The sequence below is a fragment of the Adiantum capillus-veneris genome, chromosome 12 (assembly GCF_014529385.1).
Source record: "Adiantum capillus-veneris isolate H3 chromosome 12, ASM1452938v2, whole genome shotgun sequence".
NCBI classification, from domain to species: domain Eukaryota; kingdom Viridiplantae; phylum Streptophyta; class Polypodiopsida; order Polypodiales; family Pteridaceae; genus Adiantum; species Adiantum capillus-veneris.
The window spans coordinates 32,488,205-32,499,277 of NC_140942.1; the positions used below are offsets into that span (position 1 = coordinate 32,488,205).

General features: G+C 37.6%; 2 protein-coding genes across 2 annotated transcripts; both read right to left on the reverse strand.

Annotated features, from left to right (window-relative positions):
- Positions 1-7,325: 7,325 nt before the first annotated feature.
- LOC147445539 (uncharacterized) lies at positions 7,326-8,180 on the reverse strand. The gene has a single exon (XM_086524599.1). It carries the CDS (start codon positions 8,178-8,180, stop codon positions 7,326-7,328), a length of 855 nt encoding a protein of 284 aa, XP_086380725.1.
- Positions 8,181-8,285: 105 nt separating this feature from the next.
- On the reverse strand, positions 8,286-8,741 carry LOC147445540 (uncharacterized). Its single transcript, XM_086524600.1, has one exon. The coding sequence runs from the start codon at positions 8,739-8,741 to the stop codon at positions 8,286-8,288; it is 456 nt and encodes a 151-aa protein (XP_086380726.1).
- Positions 8,742-11,073: the final 2,332 nt, after the last annotated feature.

Here is an 11,073-nt window from a genome sequence, read left to right on the forward strand (position 1 = left end):
ATCTTAGCAGAATTAGACTATTTTTAGAACAAATTAAAAGGGGGAAAATAGCAAATTGATTAAAAATGCTTTAAGATAATTATCAAACGTTAATTACATTTTAATAATCCATGATAATTATTGAGAGTAAATTAAAGGGGGAAATTAGTAAATCATGTGCTATGATTACATGCTATTTATCATAGCTAGATTATAGGATAGAGAGGCCGTAATAATTATGTCAAGGTTAGAAAAGTAGCATAGATATTTATCTAAGTCAAATTATACTAATTATAGCTAAAAATTAAAGAGAGAAATTAGTAAATCATGCTATATGATTACATGCTATTTATCAGAGCTAGATTACATGATGAAAAGACTGTGATAATTATATCAAGGTTAGAAACTTAGTATAGATATTTATCTAAGTCAAAATATACTAATTCTGGTTGAAATTTCAAGAGGATAATTAGTAAATCATGTTATATGATTACATTCTATTTATCACAGTTAGCTTAAATAATAAAGGGACCGTGATAATTATGTCAAGTCTAGAAAAGTAGTATACATAGTTAAGTCAAATTATCCTAATTTTAGCTGAAAATTAAAGATGGAAATTATATAAGTAAGTTGAAAAATAATAAGATAATTACCAGAGGTAAAAAATATCATTATCTACTTATGGTAATTATACCATAGTTAATTAGTGAGGTTAGGAAATTATAATTGACCAAAAGTCCTATTTAAACCAAATGATAAATTAAAATAAATAGACTTTGTGGTCAAAAGTTTTTAGGAAAATTATAGTAAGTGTAAACCTATGATATCAAGTTGAGGAAATGAAATCTTTAAGATAAAATAAATAGAATATATATTAAGTCCAAAATAAGTAGATTCCAAGCTTAAAAGTCGATGGAAAAATTAGAAAAAAGATATAGACAATAATAAGAAAATTAGAAGAGCTTAAAAAACCCTTACGAAAGCGGTGGAAAAAGTTATCATGCCTTTATAGACAAATAAGAAATTACTAGATCAAGAATTTACCCATTAGGACTATAAATTTAACCTTGAATGGGTTACTGTTGAATACAAAGGTTAAGTCTAGATTTCAAATAATTTACCTAATGATTAGACATCCTTTTTATAAAGATAATAAGTTATGGCACCTAAAAGGACCCGAGAAAATCCTACATCTGATGATGAGGACATAGCTCCAACGCGAACTAGAGCGTTGCATGACGACGAAGCCGGGCCTAGTAGTAAGCCTACAAAGGAGAGTCTTCAGGCGCCAGGGCAATAGTAGATGGCCGATCAGTCTCTAGTGGGTTTTCCATTTTCAATTAAGTCTTTAAATAGTTTAAGTTCTTTCATAAGTTAGCATTGCATACGTAAGAAGTGATTAAGAATTAGGAAAGGAATAATTGACCAAAAATGGAAGGTAACTTCCAACGTGCATTTGTTTATAGTATAGGAAAGAATTGTTTGGGTTAAACTGGTTGAATTAGGAAAGATATGATTGATCATCCTTAAGACAGCTTGTCTCAAGACACCTCCGACTCCTTAGTATAAATTGATGATAATGATTGGATTTCTAGCCACGGATAAGTCGGTTACCCCCATGGACGTTGAGTTTCTACTTCGTGTCATGTCTTGATGTTTCTATATAATTTAGGGTACCGTTTTTTATCCTAGGGGAGCCTCCCGGTTGTATGGGCACCCGGAACCTTGGGTGGGAGTTTATCCACTCCAGATTATAATTAAGGAAAGGGTGCCGTTTTTTTTCACCCTTAGGTGGTCTTGAGACAAGAAGAGTACTGTTCATGGTTATTATGGGCAATGTTTTGATTGATAGTACCTTGTCTTAAGTTTAAAGATGTCTTTTTTCTAAAAGAATGTTTTCAATACTGTTTTCAAGGGTTGTTTTAATAAAATCCCATTATGAAGGATAAAAGGAATTATTATTTTAATTGTGATAAGAACATGGTAGTAATTAAATAACAAAAGAATCATGTGTGAGTGCGGGGTGGTAAGTGGGGATTGACGAAGGTTGTCAATCATGGATGGGTGGACCTTATTAGTCATGTAACCATCCATCCCTGTGCACTAAAACGTTTAGAAAACTTCTTCACTTGGAAGAGGAATCTACCAACGGCTGTGCCCTCACATATGTTAGGGGGAAAAAAGCGTTGGTTGAGGATACCTTAACCGAATTTGTGGAAGTTATAGGGCTGAAATAGTTTTTTGGACTTTTAATACGTTGTCCCTTTTCGGCTGCGAGACAGGACTAGGTCTTCTTCTAAGGCTATAGACCCAAACCATTGTTAATGGTAAAGGTCTATTCCTTGGATTTTTATTGTTTAGAGACTCTAATTTTTATCAGACCTAGAGATCTATCAAGGATCCCATCCCGATCTTGGTATTGGCGGGTTGGGGATCTCACATGATCATCTCACAATTGGGGAACATCCTAAACCCAAGGCCATACCATAATATCAGAGATGCCATACAATTATAGTCCTGATATATGATATTATTCACTTATTATTGTGCTCATGAAGTCTTTTCGGACTTTGAAAAAGGAGGTTAATTTTTCCATAGGTTGAGTCCATGCGAACAAATTGGTGACACAATTTCAATAAATTTAAGATCTTAACCCTTTTTTAAGACCTCTATTTTTTGCCTAAAAATTTATGATTTGAGAAAGAAGGGTGATCTGCCCAAAAAATTAAGGATAAATGCTTATAGATAGGTGTGAAACACTTTGAGTGATTTAGTTTCCAATAGATTCATTATAGACTAGTATGTGACCCGCGCGTTGCAGCGGCCAAGAAGGAGTATCATTCAATTTTGTGTAACCCCCCCTCCCCCCTTCTTTACAAGGATAACATGTGTAAGTGTTTTTTATGCATCCAATTAAAGGTAGTTACAACCATATCTTAAATTGAATTATGTAATTAACCAATGGCATTATGGTATCAACCTAAATCACACTGGCTTTGTGCGACAATAGAAAGTGCATAGAGAATTGAATGAACATAACAACTACATAACATAAACTTAAAAGACTACACATGAGGTTGGGGGGGGGGGGATGAAGAGACAGAGAGAGAGAGAGAGAGAGAGAGACAGAGAGAAAGAGAGAGACAGTAAAATAAGTACATGGTCTTTTTTAACTTTAGAGAGAGAGAGAGAGAGAGATGGGAAAAGGGAAACTAAAAGAAAAACAACAATCCACTTCCATTACTATAAATAGTCTTTGTAAGCCCTAATATTCGTCTCTAAAGAAACTTTTTTGCATGCCACTAAATCTTAACTAACAAAACAACTGCAACTTCAAAACGACAGCCTTCGGGATGTTGCATTTGGTACTCGTAGAACCCATGGACCCACACAATGAACGCTCCTACCAAAATGACTATGCCCCTCACATAGGGTGTATAATAAAATCCTCCAATTATCATATCTATCCCTATAAGAGCTCGCGAACCCTTATGCGCGCTGAACCTGCATTACAATTCAAAGCCACACTGATATAAAAATACCCTTGGAGTCCTCCGAAAAACTCATGCACTTCCATTAAAATGTTATCACGATAATAGTGATTCCTGCAAGCCAATTGGTTAATTACAATAAGTTCAATAACCAAAAAATATTTAAAAAAGCATTGTGCTTCATTGGTGTTCCTTACCTAACAACTTCAAAGCTTTCAATAATGTTTACAACATCACGCGTACTGAGCGGGCCTCTCCAGCCAGGTGGATCTAAATGAGAAAATTGTTAGTTTGAACACCAAGCTGGAAATTTTTCAAAGGATATACTTAGATCCTACAATAGATAAGAAATGCCGGATGATGAAGCATCCAGCTAAACGTAGATACTGTCCAATGCCTTCTTTGACGTGGCATCTATAAATACAATATTTCAACCCCGTCCAAGAAACATCATAACATCAGATTTTCATGACAATCAAAGTGTATAGAGAATTGAATCAACATAGCAACTATAGTATGCGATCCACATCTTGGTGTAATCCAAAAGATCACACTATTGATACCATTGAAACTTTGAAGTTTGTAACAAAATCTTAGTTCTCGATCACTCATAGACATGCATAAAGAGCTACACAAATCTACTCGTTTATGTGTACATAAGGCTTAAATTTTCAACATTTTCACATAATGAGATGGAAAAACATGAAAAATATCACGCATATGCAACAACTTAAAGCAGCGGCAACACATAGTTTTGAGATTTTAAGAAAAGAGAATAACTTCAAATGCAATAACAATAAACCTTCAAACACCGACAGATCTTATTTACGATTGACATTTCCACTCCATGCAAAATCTCAAAACTCTTAGGAAACAATCAACAAAATAGTTAGTGGCAAAGGATGCTTTGGTGGAGTTTCAATTGGTAATATATAATAACTATAATAACATTCAAATTTCCTAAACTATCATACATCGATGACCCTTTTGTAAAAATAATCCCACAAACTCTATTGTCTTGTTTGAACCTTCCACAATTAGGATACATTATACATACTTTGTGGATACACATCATTAGAGGGTCTCAATGGTGCCTAATTTCCAAAAGCAAAGGGTTTCATAGGAGGAAGTTTGTTGTTTGCAAAGAGAAAAAAAAAATTAGGCACGTGCATATGCATCAATACAATAAAATATCCCATTGAAGTGGTTTGATGTGCATGACCCCAATCTGAAGTTGTCTACAATGGTCATTACGAACTAATAATGGGGTCTGGAAAGTGCTACCCATTTATTTGAGAGTGCATAAAGTGAACCAAATCTAAAGGAGTAAGACAATTTCTACTTGTAAACCTAAATATAACTTTCAGAATGAAATATAGATAGTGGAAAAATATCATGGAATCTATCAAGATTCCAAGTATTTCATTGCAACGTCCTTGAAGCTCACATAGCTAAGCGTAGTTGTAACGATGGAAGCCTCTTTTCTAAAAACATGCTACCTTATGACCCCAAGCCACAAAGTTAGTACCTCATATTGTTTTGACCAAAAATATCATCTCAACCAAAGTCTCAAAACTTAATTTAAGTATACTCTATGGCTTCATGCCATGTAGATCAAACAACACAAGTATTAAAATTAAAAAAAAACACGTTTACTAATTTATCCTACCAACGCAGTTCAAAGCAAGGTATGCTTTAGTACATCAACATAGTGAATCAAATTAACACACAAAAGTACGTGCTTCAACTATTTCTAGTAGCCAAAGTTGAACGTTGCTATATGGCACGACCATCAGAAGCTCGAGCCATCTTTGTCATCAATGCATTCAATCGATTCAAATGGACCTTGAGCCGGGTTACCTCTCCTTCTAAAGCAAGGACCTGGTCCTTAAGTGCATCAATTTGGACCTGGATTTCCCTATTGGGCATGTGTGAGCTTTGCATTGATTCAAATTGTTTCTCCATGTGCACCAGCATGTTGAATTGATTCTCCTCAACCTGGGCCATTCCTCCATTGAAGCGTTGTGCACATAAACGCACCTCATTGCAAAGGTCTACAATTTGTTGGCCATTTGCTTGCTGAGCCACGTCCAAAAGTGCTTCCAAGTGTCGTTCAAAGTCCAATTTCCTAGACTCACTACGGACAAAGAAGTCCCATAATGCAGCCATGATTTCATGATTCCCATCATTTACATCAGGATTAATAGAAGAGGATCCCACACATCAAGCACTTCTCTTTGCCGCTCGAACATTGGCAAACCTTGGAGGAGTGGACTCAATACCATCCGACTCGGTCTCAACGATGGCATTGTTATTCATGTTTTCCATAGTTGTATCATTAAAAAGTACATCACAATGCATATAAAGTTGAACTATGTGTCAACTACCACAAAGGAAGCAATCCCTTGCACAATATTACGAACATAACATCTTATCATACAAAAAAACATAATCTACAAAAGCATAAGAGGTGCAAGTTCAAGAAAAGACAGAGAGAGACTTTAATGTTTTCCTCAAGTAACATGCATGATTTTCTCTCTTCCTTATTGCACATCTCTCTCTCTCTCTCTCTCTCTCTCTCTCTCTCTCTCTCTCTCTCTCTCTCTCTCAACACAACAACCTATCCTCTCACAAACGTGAGGATCAATGCATAGAATTATTGTGCTTAAACAAAGATCTCTAAGATATGAACGTAATATCTTGGATCCCTCAAACTCAAGTCGCAAGTGGAAAACTCTATTGCATAGAATTACAAAGTCATAATAAACACCAAGACATTTAGAAATGTATCCAGATTTTCAAAGAACATTGGCTAAAATGGATCACAAGCATGGCAAAGCTATTGTATTCTTGTCATAGAAGCAAACACAATCAAGGACATCATCGTGCCACAAATGATCTAAGAGGCAATATCAATGTAGCTCGCTTCATCATGCAATTGGCAATCGGCTTGGAGTTTCTCCATTCCTAAACTAAGGACCGTTTTCCAATCCCAAGGCTGATTATCTCCTAGATTAACAAACAATAGTAGTAAAAAAGGGAGACTTTTTTTAAAATAATACAATTGAAGCACCAAACACAACAATTTACACATATCAATTATTGCAGCTATGTATGGTACTGCCAAACATGCAAGTTGTTTAGGCAAATAGATTTGGTAGATCAACTCAGCGAACCTAGAAATCTGGAGGTACTCCCAATCATCGGGAATGGAGTATCCTTCATATCTAGCAAACCATTGAGCATCATCTTCATCTTGGGAAGACACACACTCCCTCCTTACCGAGTAGACACCGTACTCAACGTCGGAGGAGTATGACAAAATACGCAATGTAAAGATATCGATAGATGGAAACTTCCTAAGGTCCGTAACACATAAGGAAACAAAAAAACCATGAATCTTACTTTATGCCATGAATTTCGGATTTCATGCACACACACCTGGTCTTGTAGTGCTTGTGGATGGTCCTAGCAAAGGTGCACACCAAAAAAGTGGCTCTGCTTAAAATAATGGGAAAAAAATCAAGGTCCCAAAGATAACAGAATAAGTCTCCACATCATGTCTTAATGGTGGACAAAAACATACCAAGAAGACAATGATGAGAAGGATTGGAGCCTTCATATGGCATTGATTGATATCTCATGGTACATAATGTTTATTGTTAGTGCAATTGTTTTGTAATTACATCAACGTCACGTAGGAGAATTTTCACTCCAATAGTTGAGCGTGTGCGTGACAGTGCAACATACAATTGTCCATGAGTGAAGACCGGTGTCACCAGGTATAGGCCCAACATGGTAATGCTTTGGCCATGTGACTTATTTATCATCATACAGAAAGAAGGATTGGAACCTTCATATGGAATTGTTTAATATCTCATGGTACACAATGTTTGTTGTTAGTGCAGTTGTTTCGTTTACATCAATGTCACGTAGGAGAATCTGCACTCCAGTGTCTGAACATGCACGTGACAATGCAACATACAGTTGTCCATGAGTGAAGACCGGTGTCACCAGGTATAGGCCCAACATGGCAATGCTTTGTCCTTGTGACTTATTTATCGTCATACAAAAAGCCAATCTAACTAGGAACTGCCTTCGTCTAAGAACAAATGGAAACTTTGTACCAGAATACACAAAACATATTCGAGGGATGAAAACCCGAGTGCCTATCCGTGTACCTGTAATAGCTTCTGCCTCCATAACTCTTGCATAAAATGCCTTGCACACCAAGCGTGTCCCATTACATAGACCTCGACTTGGATCAATGTTCCATAGTAGAATTATTGGGGCATTCATTTTCAACTCCAAGCAATGTGTTGGAAATCCACCACCCAAGGTGAGACTATTTAAAAACTCCACAGAGTATAAGAAAGGATCTTGCATCGAGTTTTCCGCCATGGAGTCAACACTAAAGTATTGCACAACATCACCTTTCATTGTGTACAGCGCCTTAGCATTGACAATATCAACTTCAGAGTTTTTTGGAGCAAGGATGGCCTGCTCTCTGAAGTATTCTGCATGGAACACATTTTTATCAATTTCTGAATAGATGCAACCTATCAATACATCCAATGAGGATGAAGAAAGCACCATGTGACGGGGGATTTCTATCATTTGTTCATCACCGATTGTCAAAGTCCCATTTCCTACATCCATAAGCCATTCTCTATAGGCAAAATTTGCAACATCACCACCTCCCACACGCATGTTATGTGCCAATCTAAGAATCTTCACACAATTCCATAAGTGCGATCGACAAAGTGTAGCATCAACAATGTCAGCACGCGCTCCCTGGAACACCACTGGTAAGATCTATCTGAAATCTCCCCCAAGAAGCAACACTTTTCCACCAAATGGATTTGTTGAGCACATGATATCTTGCAAAGACCTGTCCAAAGCTTTGAAGGCATATCGATGCATCATAGGAGCCTCATCCCACACAATCAACTTGCACATTCTAAGCAATTCAGCAAGTTGACCCTGAACAGGGATATTGCATGTGCTACAACTATCAAGGTCCAAGGGTATCTTGAATCTAGAATGTGCAGTGCGTCCATTTCGCAATAGCAATGCTGAAATACCAGAAGATGTTGTGTCCAATGCAACTTCTCCTTCTCCACGCACACGTGACAACAAACAATTATACAAATAAGTTTTCCCAGTCCCTGCATGACCATCTAGGAAAAAAATAGCCCCACCATCAATAATCAGTCCATGCAACACTGCCTCAAAAGCAATCCTTTGATCTTCATTTAGAGTCTGATCCATTTCACGTGACACGGATAGCTATTGCATTGTGTCAAGGCATTGCTCTTGGAAAAGCAATCTATTTTCATCACGTGTCACAAAGCGTTCATTAGGCATTGGAATTCCAGGAAATTCAACTAAACTTCGTCCAAAAGTACCAAGAATGTTATGCAAATCTCTCAATGCATACCCTTCAGCAACCTGTGTACAACCATCTAGCGACTCATATCTCATCTCCAACATGTGTTGATAGTCCTCATACAAAAAACGTCAAAATCTTTCCCATAAGAGATGAGGGGAGGAGGGCTCACATAACAATAGAATGGTCACAAACAAATGTCTCAATTGCAAGCTTGTATGTGTACTGCAAGCTTCCTCCATGCATCCGAACCATTCCCCATCATCTTCCAAGATACCCCTTGCAATGCATGCTGCCTTGAATGTTGGAAACAATACACCATTTGCGGAGCGTAGATCCTCGAATGATTTACATCCTTTACAAATAGTCAAAAGAAAATGTACATAATATCGGTCACCTACAGAGGGCTGCACAAAATACATCCGCCCAATAGTGTCCCCACGACGTCTCTTTGTCCATTTCTTGGAACCCGAATTCCATTTTGAGGAAAATCAATGTACAAACATCGTTTGCTTCAGGATTCTCCAAGTTGCATGTGAACTACTCTGTCAAAGTGGTCTTCTCTGCATTATCTCTTTGCAAGACATCATTAAGTCTATCATTATCTCGAAAAGTCACCATTTGACCAGCCGGAACATGCACGCTCAATCTCTGAACAACTGGTGCGTCATTGTGCAAAGGATATTCAAAAATTCTCCAGCAAGACTCAGATGCAGATACATAGCAGCCATCCGTGTACATGTCTATCTCATCAATGTTCACCCTTTCTGCATCACGTACCGATGTATGGAATCTTACAATGCCCCTTGTAGATGTAATTATAGACATACTTGACGGATGAAATTGTCGAGCATACCTCAACATTGATATGCGCACTAAATAGTGTTGACAAAATAGTATTATATGGCACAAACCATCGGTTATCAATAGTAGAACCCCTAACCTTGGCGGTGAAGCCATTGTTTCATCGCACATAAATGGGGTAGCCATTATTATCCATGCTTGTTTGCTCACAAAATGAACGTGGATATTTTCTAATACATCGGCCATCAACCATGCAAGGAGATCAACTATTGAACTCACCGCATGGACCATGAATGTTACAACTAACAATGATATCATGCAGCACTGGAAATCGATTTTTATTTGGCAGCTCTGCACAAACCATCTTGTCATAGTCAAATGTTGATTGAGGCTTACATCGAGGATCTAGAATCAATAATGTATGAGAATGTGGCAAGCCTCTCTTTTGGAACTCCACGACAGACATGTAAACCACCACTTTCCCAAAAATATCTTTCTTTAAGATATACTTCATCATGCTCGAGTGTTTCAAAAAGAAAACCCTGGTGGTTATGTCTGGTCGATCAGAGGAGACCTGTCCTGGAAGTAATGCCTCATTTATTTCTGGCCATTTCGGGTTACATGTCAATGTGATAAATATGTTTGTCTTTCCTTTGAACACACAATTGCCATTGAATCTTGATACAATTGGTACATGTGCCGAGGGCCTCCTATAAAAGATGAGGGTAAGACAGTTCTTCGACCTGCAGACCGTCCAACTACAACATCACTCCCAGACAAATGCACCATGTCAACCAAGCCTGCATAAAATTCTGCCCTCAACGTCTACTGATTTGTACGGACCCATGCAACACAACATTCCTCAATGGCACAATATGCATCAACCATAAATTGTTGAAGTAAACGACCCCCATGAAGCAATCATGACTCTGTATCAGCACGAACCTGTAGCTGATATGCATAGTACTCTCTTTGAGTGACACATTGTCGACCAACCAAGGCATCAAAAGGGCCATGCACATTATCATAAGGAACCTTGATATGCCATCCATCTTCTCCCCGTGGAAAGAGAAGAACATACAATAGTGGCATGTATGACCTGTGTAGATTTGAAATCCTTTGCAGCCTTCCATTTTGACGATGTATCACAATGTCTTGATGGCCAACTGTTTGTACATCCCCTTGACCTGGCATAATTGCAGCAACCTCATTGCGAACAGGTATCAAGTACTGCCTGGAAGTATTTCTATTCTCACAAATTGTCATTTTGATCTCCACACCAGGACTGTCACGTAACATTCTACCAACATTATAGAAGGCATTCGCATATGGATTACATGATTGCATCATCATTGATAATGCTTCAAAAGTGGATAAATTCAAACCATCCAAGGCACTCATACAATTCCG

What these genes read in the sequence shown, in the direction of transcription:
- LOC147445539 (XM_086524599.1), bottom strand. Translation starts at nt 8,180, where the DNA reads ATGCGTGTGGGAGGTGGTGATGTTGCAAATTTTGCCTATAGAGAATGG.
- LOC147445540 (XM_086524600.1), bottom strand. Translation starts at nt 8,741, where the DNA reads ATGGATCAGACTCTAAATGAAGATCAAAGGATTGCTTTTGAGGCAGTG.